This window comes from Acanthopagrus latus, chromosome 8 (genome assembly GCF_904848185.1).
Source record: "Acanthopagrus latus isolate v.2019 chromosome 8, fAcaLat1.1, whole genome shotgun sequence".
NCBI lineage: Eukaryota > Metazoa > Chordata > Actinopteri > Spariformes > Sparidae > Acanthopagrus > Acanthopagrus latus.
In genome coordinates, this window is record NC_051046.1 from 26,176,375 (window position 1) to 26,201,923 (window position 25,549).

Sequence of the window (25,549 nt, forward strand, 5' to 3'; positions counted from 1 at the left end):
CTTGTATAAAGGCAATTAGACTGTAAGTCTATTTAAACATTCAGACAGACAGGACTCTATGTTTAACTGAGCTGATAACCACCTTAGCATGATCACTTGGTGTAATTACGGCTGTTAGGATTAGGTAAGCCAGCTAAGAGAAGAAGGCTGGGTGTGTTGACTTGCTTGGTAGTACAGACTTCAGTTTACTAGTCCCTGATTTAGGTTTACTAGGCTTCATTTACTCTTAACCTTGACCTATATATACCTGCCACTGATGTTGGTTGCTCTGAAGATAGAGTGGCTTGTCCAGTTATGAGAAGGATGCTGGTTCAATTCCCCTAATTTGCGTGTCAAAGTATCAGTGAGCAAGATATTGAACACTCTGTATGGCAGCCTCTGCCATCATATGTATGTGTGTCAATGGGTGAATGTGACCAGTGTTGTAGCGCTTTCAGCTGTCAGTAGACTGGAAAAGTAAATTTACTAGTATTCCCCCTGTATCTGTAGATGTTTACTTGTACTTGTCACTGACCTGTGGTTACTGGCTGTTGACCTGTGGTTATGAGCTAGTGAGCTTGTGCTAACAAGCCGCTAACCTGTGGTTGCCGAACCACAGGTTAGCGGCACTGACCTGTGCTGAGGCTGTGGAGTCATTCAGAGCTCTCTGCAGGGCGTGACTCAGTCCTTTAGAGAGGTTCTGTTTCAGAATCAGGTCCAGACGGTTCCTACGCATCTCAATAGACAGGACTGTGAAGGAAAAATACAATTCTAAATTAGTAAAGTACAGTGTTCTTATTAAGCTTGTTAAAAATTTGTGACAGTTGCCACTTCCACCAAACCAGACTTGTTGTCTCAAATAATAATATTAAGCTTTACTTTATTGATCCATCCCAAGCACTGTGGAGATGGTGGGCATTCATATATCTTGCCCAAGGACACTAAAGGACACAGGAGCTTGGACTTTGGCCTCTGACTAATTGTCTCCTTGTCCACTTTGCAAAGCTTCAGCCAACTCCAGTAAAAGGCCTGAACATTCTGGTAAATGTAATCAAAGGTTACTTTCTGTTAATCTAAGTGTTCATGCTTGAGGAAAATCTGCCCTGTTTTGTGCAAGTTTTAATTAATTTGTGAGCATGTAATTATATTGTGGACATATAATAGGTACATTGTGCCTGCGCTTCTGAAATGCCATTTCATGAGTATTCATCATTTCTTTGTAATAATTTTTCCAGAAGACTGAGTAAGCCTGCCTGTAAATAATGTGCAATATGTTGTAGGTAATTTGATAAGGGACTTACAGGAACTAAGGAACAGCAAGTGTTGTTTGGGATAATCCCTTTAGCCATTTTTGTTACTCTTTTCAATCTCTGTTTTTTATCTCCCACGTATGTCTAAATGTCAAAGAAATGCATAATTATTTTATCAATCGTAGTGATGGAGTTTCAGTCTCATACCTGTTCTGACCCAATACTTTTCTGTCACATTGCATGGTAGAGGACCTTCCTCTGCACTGGTACTGGATGGAGGTTCTGTGGTCGTTGTTGGAGGTGGCGTGGTTTGGACGGGGATGAACACAGTGGTGGAAGGTAACTTTGTTGTTGTGGTTGTAGTAGTAGTAGTTGTGGTGGTGGCAGCAGTAGTGGTAGTAGTAGTTGTTGCAGGTGTAGTAGTTGTAGTAGTGGGGGATGGAGTAGTGGTGGTGCTGGTGGTTGGGGCAACAGTAGTAGTGGTGGTGGTCGTGGGAGGTGTGGTTGTTGTGGTGGTTGTAGGCTGAGTTGTAGCTGCTGTGGTTGGTTTGAGGCTCGTTGTTTGCTGCGCGGTTGTAGCAGCAGTGGTGTTCGTTGGTGCTGTTATGTCGCTCCTAGTGGTCATCGCCTGGGTTATCATTTCAGTAGCAGTCACAGTAAGAGTGGTCGTTGAGGGCGTCGTCGTGGTTACTGTGGTCAGCTGAAGGCTGTCATTGGTCACAGTGTCCTGGCTCGTGGTGTAAGAGACTGTGGGGGCTGCTGATGGCGTTTGTGCTCTTGCTGTGCTGGATAATGATAAAGTTGAGGTGGTGGTGGGTGATAGAGTGGTGGCTGATGTGGTCGTGTGCCGTGAGGTGTTTCTTGTGTGCACGGGCACAGTGGTGTTCCACTGGTGGGTGGAGAAAGGGCTGGTGACATTGGCAGGAAGTGTGACATCGTGGTCACCCACTGTGGACAGGAGCGACTCGGGGACAGTGGGGAGATCCCACGCTGGCAAGCTGCTCACTGAATCATCTGCAGGGAGAAAAGGAGAAAAACATTTGGAGATCATGATATTAAAGGATGTCTATTGGCATTCTGAAGTTTGTCAACTACTCCATTGAAAAGACAAAAACTAACAATGAATTTATCCTCTAAAGACGGTTTTGCCTGTAAAGCACAGGGCACCATTGTTATCTAAATGTACAGTTTTCCAATGTGCAAATCAGAGGAGCATTTCAATGTCAGGGGTTCATTTAATCCATCTAAATCATCTCAAGACAACACAATGAAAAATCAGGTGCATGTCAATGAGAGGTGTAAAGGAGGCTGGAGTGAACAAGACTGAGGCAATCAATCCTTTCAGACTGAGAGCGATTCAGTTTCCTGCTTATACTCTCCTCATTCCACTGCATGAGGACGTGTTGTATTGTGACTGTGATATGAATAAATATGATAGGAGATACTAAGAACGGTAAATTAGCTGTTCATTCTTGTCTCGGCAATTAGAATATATGTGAAAGAAATACCTTATTGATGATGTCATTGTTATTCACTGGGATGAAAGGAAGTGACGGGAGATATGAAGGAAGTGGTATGGGACAGGACATGGTGGTGATGATGAAAACAAAGGGGATGTTGTTGATGATGATGATGATGATGACAAAGATGATGATGATGACGATGATGACAAAGATGATGATGATATAATGATGATGGCAAGATGGCAAAGGTGATGACAAAATGATGATGCTGGTGGTGGGATAATTAAATTAAACATAATTAACAACACAAAGTACTGAAGTGCTGAAGTACTGAAAAGAACTGACCATTTGATATGTCCCACCTCTTTACCTACAGTTGTTACACCTGTCAGGCTTTCTGTTCTTAGTTTCAGGTTGTTAGAAACTAATGAAAAAATAGTTATGAATATTACTCAGGGCCCCATGAACATCATTTGGACTGGTTATGGATGCTAAGCCATGATTGGCCAATTGCTGTTCAGGGGAGGGGTTTGTGAATGATCAATTACACTGTAAAAGGCAAAAGTTGAAATATCTTTAAATGACAAAATAGCCCTGAGCCATACCCAAAGTGGAGCTGATGTTGCTATTGGAGGAGTTGCTGTTGACATCAACCAGAGAGACGTTGCTTGATGCTGCTGTCTGACTCTCTCTGTTACTAGCGGAAGAGGAGGAGGAAATAGAGGAGGAAGAGGGAGAGGAAGAGGAGGAGGAGGAGGAGGAGGATGGCAAAGAAGATGCTTTTGTTGTGGACGAGGAGGTGGAAGAGGAGGAGGTCTTGGATGATGATGAAGAGGAGCCTTTGGTCCAAGCAGCTTTAGACAGCAGCCCTAAAGGTTTTCGTAACACTGGTGCCTGCAGCTCCACTGTCTCTGCCAGCATGGTGGGGACTGATAAAAACGCTGCCGTCTCTCTTTGGCCCACTCGACGCGTCTGCTGCCCCAGCCAGGCAGCCGGCTCCCTGGGCATGCTTGGCAGGTCACCTCCCTCTGTGGACCCCGGTCTCCATTCAGCCCCGACTTCTGCCCAGGCGCCGGTTCCCCTCATAATCTCAGTCTCCGCAAAGACTTTGCCACCTGCCCCAGCACGAACTTCGGCCTCTGTTTCAGTCCAAACTGCTGCTCCGGCCCCAGCAAACACTTTACCCTCAGGCCAAGCTCTGCGTCCATTTCCAAGATCGACATCAGTCCCAGCCATTGCATCTTTGTCCCTAATCTCATGGGTAGCAGAGAGGTGGGAGGGCACTGCGGGGTCTGGAGGAAAGACAGCCCGTCTCATTGACTCCTGGTGACCTCCATCAGCTGTGGAAAACACAAGGGAGAGGGAAATGGAGAAAGGAAAGCATGAATAGCGTTTAATAATATGGAGTTCTGGGCAGTATAAACAAAGTGAACAGTCTTTGAGTCATCCACTCCAAAGGCTGGAAAATGACATCAGTTTCTTTTCTCTGTGCAATTCATCGAATATGAGCCTCCATACACACAAACACATTCAGTTACCCACACGCACACAAACACACACACGCACGCATGCAGAGCTGGATTTCTCGAATCATTAGTCCTCATAATGCCACAACAACTGTCCAGCTGCCGGGCAATTTAAAACTGCCCTGCTTGCACTCACACACATTGAGAAAGAGAGCATACACACTTCACTTCTACTCTCGGGCAGATACACACACATATACATATTCTTATTCTTTCTCCCCTCTGTCTCACACATGTATCCGAAGGCATTGTGGTACAATAGTAATAATGTCTAAAGTAGGTCACTTGTGTTTTTAGAGGATAAAGCATAGGGAATTAATTTAGATGTTCCAGACAGCATAAATTAGGACACACACACTCACATACACCCTAATCAGAGCTGTAATTTCACAGATACTAATCTGATCTGTTGGGTTTGCCATGCTGACCTGTGGATTTATTATTCCTAGAACATACACAATCACTCAGGCTCCAGCTCAGCTAATAACTCAGACCAGTGCTGATGACACAGAAATATGGTCTCACGCAAAGTTCTGTGTGAGTTATTTGTATGTAATGACAGGACTGTGATGTAGTTTCATATTTTTTTAAATCTGACACATTATGACTCAGATTCTGGAAATGGAGTAGCAAAGATATCATCCAGTCAAAGCATTTAGCCTCTGCCTTTGTCTCCATTCTGTGAACTGTCTTCATCTTATCTGTAGCTAAACAAAGCCTGAAGGTTTGGCAGACTTAGGCGATCATCCTGCCTAATACATTCAGTCTCAAAGGCACCTTGCTTTAGTGGGACTGAATGATGAGAAATAACAAGGCTGACCGTCTGACTGGCTCTCTGGCTGCCTCGCTGGGTGGGCACAGTTTGTTCCATCTACTCATTTGTTCTGAAGTAGAAAGGTTTAGGTTTAGGTTTAGGTTTAGGTTTAGGTTTGGCTTTGGCGTTACTCCATGCTGATGTTGAGTTTATCCTGTACGTGATGTAAAATCTCATAAGAGGGAAGTGAGTCCAAGGCAGAGTTGGTTATTTTTTGGGTTTTTTTGTTAAAGCACACACTCATTTCATCCTGCAACTGTGTTCATCGTGCATGTGTGTCGCACACTTCCCACGCTCACTTTGTCTCTGTGGAGGATTGGTTAATTAAAAGACAGTGGTTGTGAGCACGAGAGGATTTATAGAACCAACTCGAGGCTCAGCTGCTGGATATCCTCTAGATACCCGCTATAAAGTATTTCAACCATCCTGCTATTAACTACCACCACTGAGCAATCTGCCCCTTGTTACAGGATGTCATATATCATATATGTCAATAAAAAAGGTAATTAATTTATTGACAGTTTATGTTTCACATTCCCCACCATCTAGGTTTGTGTCAGAAGTGCTCTTTCAGCCACTTTAGACAATTGTAATCAGAAATGGGCAAACATGACACTGGAAATTGGCTTGGATCTTGAGAAGCTGTAGTATTCATTCACCAACCATTCACTCAAGCTACATAAATGGATATTTGAATGATGCATTGTCATGTGTAATGTGAAAATACAGAGAATTATCAATACTGTGATTCCCCTCAGCTATGGAAGGCATTTTAGGATCTTTTAGCTGACAGTTTTGTTTTGATGGCCCACAGAGACCACTCATTTCAGGAATTTGTTTTCAACAAGAAAGTTCTGATCAGCTAATTGTTCACTACTGCCCAGCACCAAACATGACTCCAAATGTATAAATGCTCATGTTGTTCTGTGGCTGCCAAATGTTCAAATAGGCAATTGGTAGATCACTGTGAGACAGCTAAATTGTTGTAATTTCATCTTCTTATTTATTTATTTATTTATTCATTTTTTCATAATTGCACAACAATGTTTCCTGTTTTTTGATGTACTGTTGTTATGTGCGGTGTCCTTGAGTGTTTTGAAAGGTGCCTTTAAATAGAATGCATCATTATTATGTCAAAGTTGAGCTCATTTCTACTGTCCTGGCTGAAAGAAATTGTACTTTTCTTTTAGGTCACAGTATTGGTTTCCATAGAGCCAAGGCCTAATTGTTCTTTTGAGCAATTATATAAAAGGTCTTACCTACTCTGATTTTGGTACACATTTATTCATATGTCTTATCTTCAAATCTTAAATGTACAAGTTTAGTGTGTTGATCTTCTTCTTAAAAATTGTTCCAGCACTTTTCAATCCATGCCCTAACTGTAAGAATATCATATCATACCATTACTACAAAAGAAATTGGTTGATAACAGAACATATGTTTTTGAGAAGTCATTAGTAATCCATATGTTTGATGGGAGTGATGGAAGGATGAATGGATAGACAGCAAATTAATGAATGGATTGATTGATGGTGCAATGGAGAGAAGGATTGTACCATATGCATAACTGTTAGCAGTGTTTTGAGCGTTTTCTCCTCTAACAGCTAGCCACCTGCTCTGGCTGAGAGCAACATATGTGACTCTACCATCAGACCTCTGTCAAAACGCTAGGATAGATGAACCTCCACTGAGAACAAATATGGACAGGATAGATGGTGGATGGTTGGTAGAACAGAAAGTGTGGATTAAAGATGGATAAATGTGGATCAGAGCAGGACTGACCTGCTTTATCTATTTGGACAAAACACACAGGGCATTTATTTGCCTATTTTTGTGTGAGAACGTTCAGCTTACAGCAGATTATGAGAATCATCACATGGAAATGGTGTACAAAGCATTACTGGCCATTTACAAGGCTTTAGACTAGTGTCATGTTATTTATTGACCATAGTGCATAGCCAGTTGGCTATGTGTCACCACTGAGTCTCTGTAGATGCCAACACAACCCTGTAAAGCCTTGCCAGGTCACTACAAGCTTTCTGACCATTTAGATTGGCTGTTCCTAGGTGCCAGCAATAGCATAATGGTAGATGCCTTCAGTCTATGACTATGGCTTTGCCCTCCACAGTGCAGTTCACTTGGAGCTGAGGGCCAAGCAGAGATGATCCATGTTGTGAGCAGGACAGGTGGTTAGGAAGTGGGCGAATGGTACTGAGCCAGCTGGTTCTCAGCTCTATGAAGCTCAGAGGGAAAAATGAGAGGGGAGGGGGAGTCTGGTCAGCTGAATCTGCCAACAAACCAACTGGTGGCAAGTTTTCATTATAGTTATAATTAAACAGGACAGATGAAAAATAATACATCTTAATCTCTATCTTGGAGGTGTTCTTGGCACAATTTATCCACAAAACCTAACCAGACTGTCTAGTCTAATTTATATAACTGGGCTGCAGTGCAGAGTCTCATGGACCACAATAATGAAGACAATGTAGATTCACCTCATTAGTCCAAGAAATATAGTGGTGTTAGTAACAGCCGCTGGCAGAAAATCGCGCAGCCTTTGAAAGTCATGAAACAAAAGAACACAATGTGCTGAAAGCTCAGCACAAAAACAATGCCTTCACCATCTCCGCTTACACTCACACATACATTCTACTGGAGTTGTGTTTCAAACATGTCCAAGTCTAGACTAGTGTTAGTTAAGTTTAGCTTAAAATCTGCCCTAACCCTAACCCTAAACCCTAACCCTAACCCTAACGGCAAAGTCAGTTAATATCTCTGAGTGAGCCCAGCTCTACAAATAATTAATAATAACTTAGTCTTACAGTCATTTGACTCATTTACAATATTTCTTAACAAGAAGATAGACAAATATATTTTTATATATGTTTATATATATTTATATATATATGTATATATCATTACATAAAAGTCTTCAACTTCAATAGTTGTGGGTTTTGAGTTGAGTTCAAAAAATAGCCGGCATACGTCCCAACCACGTGTGATGAGAAGAGTTATTTGTATGTGGATGTGAAAATAGGACTCTTTTTTTTCAGTGCCAGTGTGTTTAAATGACTGATTGATTTTCACTCAAGCCTTTGTGGTTGAAGTGGGAGTGCTGGTAACCAGTCAAAGCACAGATATATTCAATGTAGTACGAGACTCAGTGGGAGTAATGATGGTCCTAAGCCAGTGGGCCTTGTCCAACAGAGGGAGGCCATCCAACAGGATGGACATGTACCATTTCCTGAAACTATTCAGGGCATCCATCTGTCTGTGTGGAGGCGAGAGCAGAGAACAATTTAGATGGATTGTCAAATGGATGGATGGCCAGGTAACCAGATCAATGGATGACAATGGAAGGAGAATCAATGTAATGTCAATAAAAAAAAATGAACAGATGTTTTGTCATGTTCACTCTGTTCTTTACTCAGCCATTTTTAGGTATTTGCCAACAAATTAAAGGGACCAGATCATTTTTAATTCTCTGAGTAGTTGATAGTGAGAGGAGTTAAGGGGAAGTGTGCCATCTTTTCTCAGTAATGCTCAAAAGAATTGTCAGAGTGTGAGAAAAACTGCCTGACAACAACAGCCACCCATTGTGTGGACTGAATGCAACAGAATATCATGACGACTGAACAGTGAATATAAAAGGAAAGTATATTTTTAGGTTAAACAAGTTGTCTGAGTAAGTTTCATCATGAGCTTCAATAATGTACCCAGTTTCCCCTCCAGAGATCAATAAAGTATTTCTGATTCTGTTTCAGCATTTGAAAAGGGCACACACACATACAGATTCTATAGATACCTGTACAGTGTCACCTGACATGTTCATGCAGAAACAACTACTGTCCTCCAGCAGGAACAGTACAGGTGTACACTCTTGAACAAGTCTTTGATCAGGTCCAACTTCAAGATCGTGGAAGTCTGAATTAGTATTTGGCTCATCTGAAATAATCTAGGCCCTATAGTGGGGGCTTTTGAAAACACAGGAGGAAGAGCAGGGGGAAACATCTGTAGCTCAGATACGTAATATAGAAAAACTAAAAGGGAAGAATTTCATTTATCTCACAAATATTTTTGAAAGATATTTTGATTTAAATATCAATTTAAAGATTTAAATAGTATATTTCTGTAACATTCTCCTAATTTCTTCAAATTTAATGAGAGAAAGTTGTCGGTACAGTCTACCAGTCTAATCTATTCAGTAGTAAAACATAAACCTGAAACGTTTATACATTAAGTTGTTATGAGCGCGACTTAACCTCTGCTTTAAACAAAACCTTGTAAAAGACATACTAATTATTTCCAATTGTTCTGAACCAGACTTGATGTTATTTCTCTTGGGATATCAGATAGGAGCTGCTTTGCATTGACTTGGCAGCTGACTTAATATTAATAACTGATGTAATATGGTGTCAAATTGACCTCAGTGGAATGCAAATGTAAGTCAAACACTGTATGGTGCCAATTATTTCATTTTATGTGGACTATCCTCTCTGTGAAGATCCACTGTCACAACACGTAGCTAATGATGATGATCTCAGTTTGATGCCCAGTTGTTTACATTCCAGGAGTAACACTACAACTACACTGCTGTACCTGACAATTACAATCAGCTTCTGTTAGCAATTTCTAGCTGAACCATCAGGCCTACAGTTCTTCAAGTTATGTACTGTCAACCCATGTTTGTTGCTGTCCACACTTTTGTAGCTGTCCAAACATGTACAGTTACATTAGAAGCTCAACTGTACTCCATCAAGGTCTGGGTCATTTCTTCTTTTTTTTTTGGTTTGAAATGCATACTAGTTTAAAAAAGATTGAATAATTTAATCCTGCAGCATTACAGATTTTTGTCTCTCCCTTCAACAGGCTACTCATACTTAACATAAGGCTGAATACATTTCTTTGTGTGTGTGTGTGTGTGTGTGTGTGTGTGTGTGTGTGTGTGTGTGTGTGTGTGTGTGTGTGTGTGTGTGTGTGTGTGGTATCTGGACTGGGATGGGGATGGGAAAGCACAAAAGTCACAAAATGTCAAGCTGAAATGTCATTTTTCACAGCTGTTTAAGTTGAACATTCTGGGTGCTTGGGTCAATTCTGGCCCTGACATAAAATAATTGCTGTGTCAAGCTCTTTGTCATGCAGTTTGTATCTGCTGGATATTGCTAGGAGGACAGAAAATGTGAGTAATCATTGCTCCTTTTTCATCTCTATGGTTTCAGACATGCATTCTGAACAAATTAAAAAGCTGAGAGATTTTGAACAAAACATGTTCAGTTTCCACTTCAGGACACTTTCAGCACAGCAAAGCTTTGATAGCCCAATGTCTTCCAAATCATAGAGTGAGAAAAAAAAGTTGTATAATGTGCTAATGATCTCAGATTCACAGTTTATACCTCGATGCATTACCATGTCATGTCATAATTTGGAGGTGCTCTGTGAGGTTTTTTTCTTGGTGTTTGTTTTCCTCTGTGTGTTTCAGAGGTCATTCTAAGGCTGGATGTGGTTTCCCCTGGAGGTCTTGAGTTCCTGCCTCACATACCTGCAGCGCATCTCATCATTATCTCCTGCTTAACCCTGGGCTACTCCTCACTCACTGCCAGATTGTTTTCGACTACTCATTGTGGTAGATGAGTTATTTTGAGCTTCATTTTGTGACCGAGCTAACTTTTGTTTCTCCTCAGCCTCCCTAGTGTTGGCGTTAACCCCGAGCAGCAGCCTCAAGCCGCCAGCCTCCCAGCCGTATGTTACCTCCTCCACCAGCCTCGACTCACCCTGGATCTTTCTGAGCCTAGCCACCAGCGCCTCCTCTCCTCCCCCAGTGAATCTACAGAGCCTCCATTCAACTCAGCTTACTAATTATTGCCTGCCCTTTCACTGAGTTTTTCTAAAAATTCCTTTAAACCTTTTCCCAGTCTGATTGGCTGCTTTTGAGTCAGGCTGTTAAAAACACGAACCGTCACAAGTTGCTTTCAATAAAAGATGTCAACCTATTACATCATAACAAGAAAAATGCCATCAAAATGCCCTGCCGATCATTAGATGAAAAGAGTCGGTGCAGAGCCTGAACCTATTTGCAGTAACAGTAAATCAACAGCCTCGTTCAGCTTGACAGCAGGGCTGCTTCTGCTGCTGGGTCTCTACAGCAACCACAGGGATGCTGTCACCAGGGTAACCATTACCATAGATAAAGAAAGAAACAGAGTGACGTCCGTCCTGTCTGTCATGTATCACCTCGAAATACAGCTGTAACGACAAGGTGCCTTGATATTATCAGAACAAACACAATATCAATTTCACGCAACAACTTTTTGTCTTTGCAAGCAAGCAGAGCACAAAATGAATGCCTGTTATAAATAATATAATAAACTAGAGATAATCATTTTGGCTTCCAGTCAGAATAAACTATAAGATTACAATCTCCCTCTGCATTTATCAGAAAATCGATCAGACCAACCTGTAGTCGCTTCAGTGCCCTGTATTCACACAGCTTATGATAAGAGGCAGCATTACACATCATTTTTAATGGCAGGATGAAAACACATGCGAGGGCTTAACAGACTGTGGCAACATTTCAAACACAAATGATAAATTGACCCATAAATTGCTTATTAATCATAATTCCCCAGTCGTAATAAAATTATTACGACTGGGGAATTACGAGGATTAGTTGGCTGCTGAATACTGAACACTACAGAAAGAAAACAGACAAAAATGCAGTATTGTAGCTATAGAGGACTTATATCATCAGACAGGATCCGTGGTGATGTAAACTATACTGATAAGAGTTAACTGGAGATTATATTTAGACTTCAGGCTGTATGGCCGTCTGTTTGATGTGGGCTCAGTAGCTTTGCCTGCCTACTGGGTGACCTACATCAAAATACCCAGCCCTCTATTCTCTGCACAGCAAGCCATCACACACTACTCTTCCACATATGTTTTATTTTATCTTATTTACCCCTGAGAAATGTTTAAACATTATTAGTTAGATTAGATTTCATGATATTTCTCCTGTGAGCTTTCAGGCTGATTCTTGACTAAACAAAATACATCCTTTCTTGTCATTTCATTTATATTGAGATTATTTCGTTTACTAATTAGACCAAGTGGCAAACTAGCATACCCAGCTGAAACCACAAGGGGGCTATTGGACTTCTCTCAAGATACACAGCGGTATAATGAGACAGGACAGGCCAGGCTAGCAGGTTAGCATACTAGTTTCAGTAGCCATATGGTCATATGGTCAACCCTGTTATTTCTTTACATGCTGTTGATAATGTTAGTTTATTTTTTAATGTTTAGACATCATCATTGTGTAAGATCATATACATCATCATCAACATTGCACCTTTAATGGAGAACAGCACTGTTGGAGGTCAAAATAACAGGTGTCAAACAGCTAGTGGCAGATTATTATTTCACTGCTTTCCTGAAATGTCAGGAAGTTGGCAGCAGTGTAATAAGAATACCTCCTTGTAGGCTGCTGGAAACTGCCCAGTGCCTAACAGCAAGCAAACTAATACACGGCAGTCCATTGGGATATCTGTTATTGCCTGGTTGGTATCTAACTGCCTGGCAGACTGCTTTGCTTCTTATTTGGCATCTGGCAGTGTCTGGCATTTTTTTAGGCTGCTGCCTGTTTCTGCCTGTTTCCTGGGGAAGCTTTAACATGTCTCCCTGCTGTCTGACTGATATTGTTAAGAAACCTGTAGTTTCTCAGTGTGCTAGTTGCCTAGCTGGGGGAACCAGCCGTCATGGTGTCATGTTTTGATTACCAGTGCTTGGCTCATTGCAGGAGAAATGTCCAGTGATAATCAGCTGTGTAGGAGGCTGAATCTGACAGGCAACTCAGAGGGAACAACAGCCTAATATGTGCTGAGCACTTGTTGCTGTTCATGCTTTTATTGAGGGCTAATAGAGGTCATAGATTAATTAACAGTCTCCATCTGGCTGATGTCACATTCATTTCCTGCAGTAAACACCTCTTTCAACAGTGATTACCACAGATCACACTTATTTTGTCAGACCAACTATTTCAAAGATATAACTTTGGACCTGGGGAATTATTTATGTCAAATCAAATTAACGCACATGTAACGGGCTGTTATGTGACAGAAGGAATAACTTGTCACAGAGTAATTCAAATCCAGGTGGATCGATTATGTAGTAATCTGTTGGTAATAACTGAAATCCAGGTTGATCCATTGTGCAGCGATCTGTTGGTAATGCCTCGGGGCTCCAGTAGAGGGAACCGTGCCTTTGAGAGGAGCAGTGCATTTACTTCTTTCACTTTTGTGATTAAAAAATGCTCATTTCTGAAATGATAAACCACAGTGTGGCGGTAGAACAAGTAGAGGTCAACCCAATAATCTCAAATACATAGCAATGTCTTGCCAAATTTGGCAAGAACAAATTCCAAAACAATTCACCATAAGCTCCTGCTCAAACAAGATCAGCAAAATCCTGTAGTGTACTGTGTAGTGCAGTGTTTAATCGCTATTGAACTGAATTCAATTTTCCATTTTTAAAGGAGGAGGAAGGTGTTCACTGTCTCACTTTAAAAGCTAATTATAAAATTGATTTCAGTTTCCGGTGAAGGTGCTAGCACATTGTCACTGTCCACACATATTCAGATACATTTCTAAACTATAGCAATTTTCTCCTTCATTTAAAAAAAACAGAACATCTCTCCACAAATCTTTTTGAGATACTATCTGTACAAAGGGGAATCCAAAATGTATTCCAAGTGCTCAAATGCATCGCAAACACATCTTGCAAGTAGGTGGCAATAAAGTCTGCATTAATTACCAGAGAAGAACATTTTGAGTGTGCATGATGAGCTTAATCTTTTTAATTACACACAAACACACACACATAAATCACTATAAGAAATTATCAGTTGTATGTTTTTAGGTATGCACAACAAATGAGAGATTTTTTGTATAATTGTGAGTAACAACAACCTTCTCAGACTGAGTCAAGATCGGTCTAAAGTCTGCTGCACCACTCCACACAACAGGATATGTCATTTTATGGTCAGTAATAGCAAATTATGGCAGACCGTTGTACCCTTCAATTTTTAAATTAGATTTTGTATTAACATATTCCCAACCCTGTGGTTGATGAGAAACGATCCGCACCAGTACACAAAAATGAAGCCGGGTAGCTGTGAACAACCTGGATTTCTAGGAGGAAGTTTATCTTTAGGATTCAGTTGGATGATTTCATAAAACCACACCGTCTACACACACTTGAACCAACAGAGCCTGACCTGAGAAGTTCAGTGAGTGTAGAAGGCACATGGTTTCACAGACACACAAATACACATACACACACACACAAACACACGTAAGAAATATAACAGTATCCAGTCATGCAATAATTAAGACAAGCACACACAGGCAGGCAGAAGGCAGAAGGCAGCATGGCGCCTCATCTGCGCTGCTCTGTCGCAGGGTCCCATGTGACTGGCTGACATGGTCATGTGACAGCTCTGGGGCACTTGGTAGGTCAGCCAGTCTAGCATAAACAAAACTGGGGAGACATCCTGGGCTGCTCTGATGTGCACGTACACACACACACACACACACACACACACACACACACACACACACAAGCACACAGACCTTAATTGACATATGCACACCCAACACAAACACACATATAAAGTTGTACAAGCCGGCAGACATTTATTCTGAGGCGTAGAAGAAGAATCCAGCACAGGAACAGTCAGCCACACACAAACACTCACATTTTTGTCAGCAAAAATATAATTACACTGGGCACACACACTCTATCTCTGGACTATCACACACTCTCTCTCCATATACAATTTTAAGCAGTCATGTACACAAAACACCACTCCATCTCCACTTATTCCTCTGTGTTTCCATCTGTCACAAACACACTGGTTAAAGTATTTTTTAATTGTGCTTTAAGTCTCAAATACTTCTCAAAACAGCTTGGATGACGTTAAAACCTTTCAGGAGACCAGAGAGATATAATGCAGAGAGGGCAAGGCGTGTGGCAAAAGTAACAAGGCAAATCTCAGCAGATCAAGATGGCTTCTGATGGACAGCCACCAACAACAACTTCCAACAAAACAAATCAAATTAAATGTGGAAGCTTGACACTAACATATTTGAAAGCAACATCTCTGATCTCCAGCAGGGTTAGAGATTAGCTTTAGCAGTGTAGAGACCAGCTCAGACTGAGCTGGGGCTGTGATGCAGGAGGCGACAGATTCTGCATCCATCCCTAAACACTTCTCAACACACTCCAGCTGGCTGAAGCTAATGCTGGAGCTGTGCTCAACAACCTCCCATCTGCCCAGTGTTGTAGCTGCTGTGGGAGGGAAGTGACCACCTGAAACTCTGCTCGATGCTGAACAGCCAGCATGTCACTGACTGTAGGGAGGATATTTACTGTCGGAGCTGGTTATCCATATTCCTTCCCAGTTCGTTGGCAGCTTTTCAGTCATTTTGTGTCTCACTGTTGATATCTGATACACAGGTTCAACAGCACTCATAACACCACAGATGGAAACATCTAATCGACAATACACACTAGACAGTCTGCTTTACTATATTCAAGTGTGTGATCATGAAGACATTAAATGTGACCTTTCTTGTTACATATAAGCTGACAATTGTATTGAGCCAAAAAACTAAGACTAAGACAATGTAACTTTTGAAAGAGAAATAAATTGATGTTCCTCTTACAGGTGAGAACAATAATAAAGAATTAAACACATTCCAGCTCAGTTCAACACACACATAAGTGTTTTACTTGACCATGACCAGAAGCTTATTGTGGCTAATGTTAGCTAAGGCTAACCAGTTTACACACGACTTGATGAAACCTTTTATTTGTAGCCACACGATGTTTTATTTAGCATCGGCTTGTGAATTATTGTACCTTGCGGCAACAACCAATGCTGTTCAGAAAACTCTTTTGCTCTCATTTGCTTCAATTGAATTACTGTCTATTATTTTCCCCCCGCAAACCCTTAATAAAGAGCACTGATACACTAGCTTTAACTACGCATTCACATGATTATTACCGGACATAAGCCAGACATGCCTGCCTCCTTTGAAGCTTACATGTGTGCATCCAATGCATACGCACAATGTACTTGGGGACATGAACAGCTGGAGCAGTATTTGAGGATTGCAACAAAGGTAGATCACTGACTAAAACACTCGTCTCCGGAGTGTTTTTTTGGGCTTAGATATGTTTTAAATTGAAAGTTTTCAAGGGAAATATTCTGCATTTAGCCACATTCATCCCTAAGAGAGTTCTAATCTTCCAGGTACACAGGCAAGCATGTAAAAAACGCTATTCACATTGTCAACATGCATTTCAGGAAACAGCAACAAACCTCACACATGCCACAATCCTGTCAATCACTTTTTAATAATGTGTTCATCCTTGACCTTGGAAACGGCAATAAACGGCAATAAAACAATCCCCATTCAAAGTCCATTTGCTCACTTGTTCTGGCGCTTGACATTTGAGCTTTATAGCTCATTCCTCAACTTGGAAAAAGCAAAACTCCAGAGCCAAGATCTACAGTTTTGTGACAGTGGCTGATAAAAGCTTGCAGGAATTCTGTATTTATTCTTTTCTACAGACTGAGCAGTCTTGGCAATGACTGTGGAAATGTAGTTTCATATTTATCATACAGTTTTTGTCTATCTTTTCCATTATTGCATCTTAAAAGACTCCAAAAATTCAACAAACCCAAAATATCAAACAACACAGATAAAAACAAAATAAAAAAAAAATTAAAAAAATCAAGCATTCATGCTTATTGCTATTCATTGGATTTTAGAGACATCTCTGGCACTCATGGCATTTACACACGAGCTGTGGAGGCTCATGAACCACTGCCTGCCAGCGTGATCGTCTATAGTCCTGGACACCATAGGGGCCTTAACATTCGCTCAGCGGGAGGGGCTGGATGGTGTTGAAAGCATTTAGAGGAAGCAAAAACAATTTGCTTATTCAAATCTTGGCATGGCAGGGAGACTATGGCACTGTTACCGTGGACACAGATCTGCATATACACTGCAGGAGGCCAGAAAAGACTTAAAAGAAAAGTTTATCTGAGACAAGTCTTTTTCACCTTACTCCACCACTGTCACTACACCTGTTGTTTTTCAGTCCTTTCAAAAACAAATGTTCTTTCCATGAGTCATTAGATTCATCAAATTCTCTTGCTTGTTGTTAAACTTATTATTCATTCATTTCAATGTAATAAATGCCACCTGTCCATGACCAGGTGTGGCTTGCTGAGCAATCACTGCATGTGATCAGTGCAATGACACCATGAGTAGTGAGTGAGAGACATTTCCTCACCGCCATGGTATTTTCAAAGTCTGCCAAATAGGCCTTCAGTGTAACATTTTAAAGCCAAGCCAGCAGCTCTGTCAGACTAAACTTCACTGCTTCAGCAAATGCTTACATTATTATGCTAACATCCTCAAAATGATATGCTATAAAGTTAGGAACCTGTAATGATTTACACATTATAGGTCTTGGGGAGGTTTACTGAATGTGAGAAACAAAAGTACTTTCAATCCTTTTGTGGCTCAAGAGGAAGCTGCATGTAATTTGATAAAATACAGTTTAATAAGCAGCTGCTCTGGTCAAACAGGGCACTCATTCAACACTGTAGGACTCATTATGGACACTTCTTCCTTTCTTAAAACTTGACTACATAACTCTCAATGCAACTTAGCCACTGAGTGACATCACTGGAGGCAATTTATCTGCTTCCATGCTTCCACTGAAGCGACAAAATGGCATCATACTACTGCTGTCACAAATCCAGTAGTACTCCCCAACTCTGCAAGACCTGTAAACACACTTTAACGTGTAAAATTGGTGGTGTTACCAAGTACCACTAAGGCTGATGGGAATGTTAATAATTTGCAAGTATTTTGTCACATAAAATAACATTGAATGAACTGAAAATGTGACCTGATGGTGGCACCAGATGAGAAGTTAATAGATAACAACCATTAGTCTTCATTGCAAGCGGGCAAGAATTTGTGTACCCAATCAATGGGTACCAATGGTGATCCATTTGCGAGTGGTTAAGACACTTTACTCAACATCACAAATATAAACCGATGGTGGAGCTAGAGAAGGATCACCAAAAGTCACTGGGATTTATCCTTTAGGAATGATGAATGTCTGCACATAAAAACCTCTCATTAAACTTGCAAACCATGAAGAGGGTGATACATTATTCATTTTAGATATAAAGTTCATTTTAGTTTTTTTTTTCATTTTAGTTGATTTTAAGATATCTAAAATTAATTTAATAATGAACAATTCATAAATCAAACACATCTTATGTCTGTTTTAGCAAGTCTATACCCGACCACAATGACCAAGACTGACACTACTTCTGAATTTCATGTGTAAACATTTACACTATGGGAAAATCACTCACAAATGGCATGTAAGACTAAACCTGTTTTGCTGTTGCATGAAGACCATCATACTGCAGGATTGGATATTTCGGATACAACAAGAGATCGAGAAAACAAAGGTCATCCGGTGATAACAGAAACAATTTATTTTGTTTTCCACGGAGATCAAATCATGCATGTGTCAACCCGCAGGCGCACAAAGACACAGAGGCACAAAGAGCTGAAGGTTCTTCTGCATCATAAGCTTTCACTTTTATCATTCCATTATTTATTTACTATGTGAGGCACATCCATTTTGAATTTCATTTTCTCTTTTCGCTGCTAAAAAGCCCTCGTCATTTACAATACCATACAGCCTCTCTTCATCATGGAAATACTGCTGCTCACTGTGCTGTAGATAATGGGAGCAGCAAAGGTCAATTGATTCTCTCTGTTATCTAATATGTTCTAATCCACTCCCTAAACTCGTCATTCTGCACAACATGTGGAGACTGTGGATCATATGCATTAGAGTCTCATCCAGAAACGGAAAGCTAAATGAATTAAAAATAACATAAGACTGTATTTAGCCTCTATGCTATACACTTCTGTTGTCCTTTCAGCTCAAATTATGCAAGTTGATGAAGCACTGCAGATCGGTGACTGCAGAGCAGCAGAACATTAAACCTGATGAAGGTTCAGGATGAAGGGTTTCACCTCCTTTCACCAGAGCAACACGTGATGTCAGCTTCAATTATGCACATTTATGTTTTATGTATTGGTTCTAATGATTGTTTAAATAAACACCACTTGGCCTTGTAAATAGCTGTTAACATATTAAAGTCCATCTTCAGTATTGGGTGGAAAATATTGGGCTTTTTCCCCTTTTCAGTTCACACACACTCTTTCAAAGAATAAACCAAATAAAAAAAACATCTAGCTACATCATTCTACATCAACATGAGATTCAGCATTTTAATACTGCACTTCACACAATTAGGGATTATGGGTTTGCTAAGCTGAGTGCCTTCCTGTCTTTTTTAACAAGATGCATCTAATGAAATTGCCTGACACAGACTCACACAAACACAGGCGTGCACACACAAACACACACTGTACATCAGCGTGTGTGTGTTTGTGTGCCACACAGTGAACTCCAGAGCCTTTAGCTCATGTGGAGCAACACACATAGGGGACAAAAACTATTACATCATCTGCCTAAATCCATTTACTCAGGCACACACACAAAGACAATGACAAATCTAGACACATGCACACACATGGAAGCCTAGACATCCATTCGCGCAAACATGAACAACCAGAGTGGCGATGGAGTGACACACACAGATGCAGACACACAAACATGGAAAATATAGGAGCACTCACACAGGAGCACAGAGAGACTTACAGAAGTCTCAGCACAGGAAACGTATTCAAATTTAAGAAAAACACACACAGACGCGTACTCATGCATAAACGCCAGCTCTGATCCCATCTCTTGCTTCATTTACCAGAGCCAACCTGCTGCTGCTGAGGCCCCACTTGCGTGACAGCAACTCTATGATGACAGATGATGACGGATCGCTGTGGAAGTGCTCATATGAAGGTGTGCGTGTGTGTGCGCGTGTGTGAGTGCATGTTTCTAAGATGGTTTCATAGGACTTAGTCTTTTTCAGCCTTCACCTGTGCCGTCTCAGCAGCATTACAACTAAAACACTGAAGGTTTGTTGGGTTTTTAAATAATCCACCATGAGTCAACACGAGAGAACACAGGGTAGAATAAAACAGCTGTTTGAGAGAGGAGGAAAGCTTACTTGATAAGGTGTTGACTAATCTATAGCCTGAACAAGATTTTCAATCTATTTTCAAACAAACAGGATCATTTAAAAATACCAGGAAGGAATCAAGTCGCACATTTGGATTTAGCCAACAATCTCACAGTAGAACTGTGGACTATGTGAATCCAATTTAGTGCTGTGTACCAATAAATCTGTCAGGGAACCTGGCACTGCAGACACAAATTATCACAACCCCAGCAGGCAAAGATTTGGAATAAAAAGTGGATTTAAGCAAATGTAAAACCAAAGTGTAAACAGTGATGATTAAAGCAAAAGGCAAGAGTTATGTGAGAAAGCCTGAGAAATTGAACTTGCTGTGGAGCAGAGCATAGATTTCTAATTAACAGTGTGAAAAAAGTAAAGAAGTTCTGACATTAAAGAGAAAATGGAGCAGTTTTTGAAGGAGAACAGAGGAGAACTTTGTACTGATATAAAAAAGGGAAAGACAAGCCCAGTGCATCATGGGTCAGTGCTGCTCATCCTCTGAAACAGCATTTTCCAGCACCAGGACCAATCCCTGAGGCTCAACGAAGCAACTGTTCAAACCAAAAAAGAATGTGGTTAAAAAGAGAAGCAGAGTAAGTAAAAATGAAACAACTGTATCTGGAAAGTCCGAACAAACCTCAGGAGATTAACTCACGTCAACAACATAAATATGCACAAAACATACAAACAGATAGAAAAAGAAAGAGTTTTCAAAGTTTCTGCCACACTGGTCAGTAAGAAGAACACATTCTTGAGAGAAAAATCGAAAGCTGGATCATCTGCCTGTAGAATTTTTTGGCTATCTTTTGCTGTTGCGCATTTGCATTTGATATAGTAGCAGCAGTGAAGTGTTGCTCATTTCTGTATGCTCCCTACAGGAATGAAGCCAAGTTTTGAGGGAAGCTGCATACACAATGTATGTGTCAAAGAAGCCAACTGAAGTGACAAACTTGGCCTAACTCTGCAACTCTGCAGCACATATTCTTGTTTCAGTTGTCAGCAATTGTCTGCTTCAGAGGAAGCAGGCAATTGCTCCCTGGGAGGAAGCTCCAAAACTCCATTGTGAACTACCTGCCCAGCAACTAGCTAGTTCACCAGCTAGCTAGCACCTGGCTTGCAAAAACTGTCAAGCATTTTGCTCCTATGCAGTGTGATATTTCCCCAGGAGTTGGAAGATGCCAAAATAGAGTTAATACAAGAATACATTCACCAGTTGGACAGAAACCTGACTACAATTTAATGTTGATGCTGCTTTGTATCTGCTGAATATGCAAATTGGTAACTGTCTTTAGAAATTGAAATTGATAACATGTCAAAATTGTGTTAACAGATTGTTTTTGAGCTGTCCCAGAGTGGCCAAATAAACCAACATATTCAGGGTTAACAAGCCACTAGAAAGGCTTTTCAAGTTGGGAATCACCCCTGCTTATCACACAGCCCACAGTATTGCCCTGTTTGCTGGGTATGGTCACTGGTAGGAAATCTTCTCCACCTACAGAGAGTGACAGGTCCAATTTGTTATCTGTACTGCAGGAAGAACTGCTCTGTCCCAGCAAAACTGGGCTCCTTTATAAACACTGATTATATCCCAGGAAGACAGTTTTACAGCTGTACATCAGAAAATGATGAATGAAGAAAAATCATCATAAATTAATAATATTTGATGGTGAACTATAACATAGTGGATGCAAATGGTCAACATCACCTCACAGGTTTCTGGGTATTGGAGTTGAATTGTCAAAAAGTTATTGCACTTGAAGTACACATTGTCCAAAGTTGATGAACTGCTACTGTTGGTTCGGACAAACTTTGATAAGCTCGGGAAACAGCTGGCGATGTTTCCCTATAAACCACACAGGTCATTGAACACTCCAAAATACCTCTTAGTGGCTTTTAGTGGTGCTCTGCTTCCACACAACAGCACACAGTGCAGTTTGTTTTATTTTAAGGTTTCAATTTTCAACCCTGGTTCAGGTAAAATAGAGAGCCAGAGTCTGTTAGCTTAAGTAGTGTCTGTTTTTGGAGCAGGGATCCGTCGCTGGGGGGAAATTCAATCTTGTTTTATTGAATCTGGACAGCAATATCAGAGACACACTTATAAAATAGTGTGAGAGCCTCAGTTTTACCTCATCAAAGGATGGTGCTTTATTGTTGTCTCATAAAAACAAACTGAGACTGAAAGTTGCAGAAAAAAAGGTTTGGATTAATGACTGACATGCAGGTGAGTTGACATAGAAAATACATTTTAAATTCCACTGAAAATACATTGTTTTTTATGTGGAGATTTTAAAAAGGTTAGGGGGAAAAAAATGAAAATTTGTGAATCTATACATTAAAAACTATCACTGTCACCTGGGCCACAAGAGCTGGAGTTGTATTCTTGTCCACACGATGAATGTAATTCCTACTGTTTACACTCCTTTTAGCTCTGTTTTGGTCTTCACCAGCCCCTGAGAAAAATAGCAGGCTCTCTACCATCTAAATGCTGCAACCTTGTCGGTCAGTTGTTTGGTGCTGTTCGGGTAGCATTCAGAGATTTCATTTTGAGCTTTCTTGCTCTAAAAGGCCTTTTAAATGCAGTGGAACCAAAACAATGAGCTACAAGGTGCTAAAACATTTCTCAGATCTGAGGGGAACTGCAGAAGTGTGTGATAAATTTCTCTATACCATATGTATGGGTTACACGTGGTCATGATTCATTGTTTGAACAAAAATATTCACAGTGCAGCTTAAAGTCAAATGGACCATCCCCATTCCGCTCATCTCAAGAGTTTATTATTAGTAATACCAGTACCGTTTTAATGTTATCGCTGGTATGGCAGTGTAATGGCAGTAAACGTAGCTTCTTTTCATCTGAAGCACAAATAGAACTATAATTAATTAAACTCAGTATGCCATTACATGAAAACATGCAGCCAGTAGTATTCAAAAAGCAGATCGTAAAATCTCAAACTCAACAATGAATGACATGAGTTTGTTTGTGGTTAAATTTCAAAATCTGGTGTCAAGATAATAACTCAGTTTTATAGACTTTCCAATTCTTTGTGTGTTTCTGTTCGAATTGACGTAACTGTAATGTACAACGCAAAACAAAGTACATTAAATGGACAAAATGATCCCTGAAATTTCAGTCCAACCAAGTCAGCTATAGTTTCCCTTTGGTATGGAGAGCAGATTTCAAATTACTTTAAAATCCAGTCACATCTGGTTGTGCCTTCACACAGCTGTCATGTGTTTGTCAGCTGGAAAGTACTGCTTTTCTAAGAACATGTTGAAACTGTCAAATTATCGAAGACCACCATTTCCTCTGAGCAATGTCTGAAAGGAGGACAGGCCTCTCTGTAGTGTGACACACAAAGACATCACACACACACATACACACACAATATTGGTAACAGGGAACAACATTCCTCCACTATCTAATAGGGGACCTCTGTTTCTGGTCACTTGAAAAAAACAAATAGGAAAGATTATTGTAAGGTCTATTACTATATTATTACTTCAAATGTGTTATTTTAATTTTTTTTAAAGAAATTGCCAAGAGGAGACTTGCATTTTTCAGCGACATCTACCTATCAAAGAGGACACGCACACACACACACACACACACACACACACACCTGTATAGACTGTACCCATGCATCACGTCTTGCAGAGTCCGGCCCTAACACACGCTACAGTAAACAGGAACCATCCATCATGGCTGTAACTAGACAGAAACACAGCAGCAGAGCGTGAGACAACATTTGAACCAATCAGGCAGCAGTGTGTGTGTCGTCTATCTTAGAGGAAGCAGAGGGGCTTGCCTGGTAGCACTAAACTTGGGGACTTGCTGGGGAAATCAGTCTTTGTTTTTCATGTTGTCTTTGTTGCTAAAAATGCACCTGATCAACAAAGTGCTGATTCAAAAAAGAATGTTTCACTGGCTATAATGTCACATTCAGTGGTTTAATTTCATCAGTGTATATTTGTATACCGGTGACTTCAAGGTTTTTATCTGTCTAATACCACTGAATTAAGTACAGCGGTAGGATTTTAGCATTTAGCTCATACGTACAGCCTTGCAGACCTGAGCCCGATGAAGCAGGGTTCGTGTTTAGCGAGGTGACTTCAATTTGAGCGTACTGGTTGGATCATACACTGAGAATTAACAAGCAGAGAAGTAGAACCTGGAGAAAAATGAGAACCAGGGACACCTAAACCAGTTTCCATGTATTGTTAAGGGTCATTCCACGCCAACTTACTCAAAATTCTGAACTTTTGCCCACTCACATCATGGATTTCCTTCAAAAAAAAGCATGTTGAAACTTCTGTTAATTTCATGGGACCTTGTAAAATGTTCTTTTTCATGAAGTGCTTTGAGCTGCTTCTTATCCATGAAAAGGTTCTATATACATACATCTTACTATTGTTCTAATTAACTTATGTAAAACAAATGTTAAGTCCGATATTAGCTTGGGTAAAATGTCCAATATAACTTCCCATATTGTAGTGGAAGAGAAGTATAAAGTGGAAATACTTAAAACAGTACTTGGGTAAATGTACTTTCCACCACTGCAGGAATGCTGTCTAGTATCTATTCACAGCTGGTGGCAGAGATATTTGTTCAGACCGAATAATAGTAAATATATTGTTTTCATGAAAAGAAAACAGAGGGGCTTTGATTTAAAATACTTCAGTATCATATATTTCGTATTAATTTGGCATATTTCCAGAACTAAATACAAATCAAATTGGAAAATGTATTTTATACAGTCTTTAACGTGTTCAGGAGACATAAAGAGGATATTACTTTTCCTCTTCCTATCTTTATAGGACTTATTCTTTCTCTTTAGAGAAAGCGAAGGAACTTGGTGACAGAAAAAGAAAAGGATGGATGAAGAAACATAAAGGTGCAGAGATGAGGGAGTTTGTTAAAAAACAGATGGTGAAGGAAGACAGAGAGAAAGATTAAAAGAAAGAAGAGGATAGATGGATGGATGGATGGATGGATGAAGTATTTCAGTATTCATAGGGTTCCTGTTGAGAGGTGACCCATATGGTGATGATTCAACATGGCAGCCTGGCAACCTCTGGTTTAACCCCCGTTATACACACACACACACACACACACACACACACACACACACACACACACACGCTACATACTTATTGCTCTATACACATTAAACATGGAGGAAGGGAGGTTGAAATCTCTAATTTGCTTATGAATTCCTATTAACTGAAGTACGCCCTCAAAACAGAACACATCACACTCTCATGTCGTCACACAA

At 40.4% G+C, this 25,549-nt stretch overlaps 1 protein-coding gene across 3 annotated transcripts in view; it reads right to left on the bottom strand.

The window, feature by feature from the left end:
* Window positions 1-25,549, bottom strand: part of kiaa1549la (KIAA1549-like a) — a 99,915-nt gene that overhangs the window by 58,161 nt on the left and 16,205 nt on the right. For all 3 annotated transcript variants that reach the window (XM_037108246.1, XM_037108247.1, XM_037108248.1), the window contains 3 exons: window positions 3,298-4,032; window positions 1,437-2,243; window positions 614-729 (listed from right to left, as the gene is read on the bottom strand). In XM_037108246.1, the coding sequence (XP_036964141.1) occupies window positions 614-729; window positions 1,437-2,243; window positions 3,298-4,032 (1,658 nt within the window). The remainder of the gene's footprint in view (window positions 1-613; window positions 730-1,436; window positions 2,244-3,297; window positions 4,033-25,549) is intronic.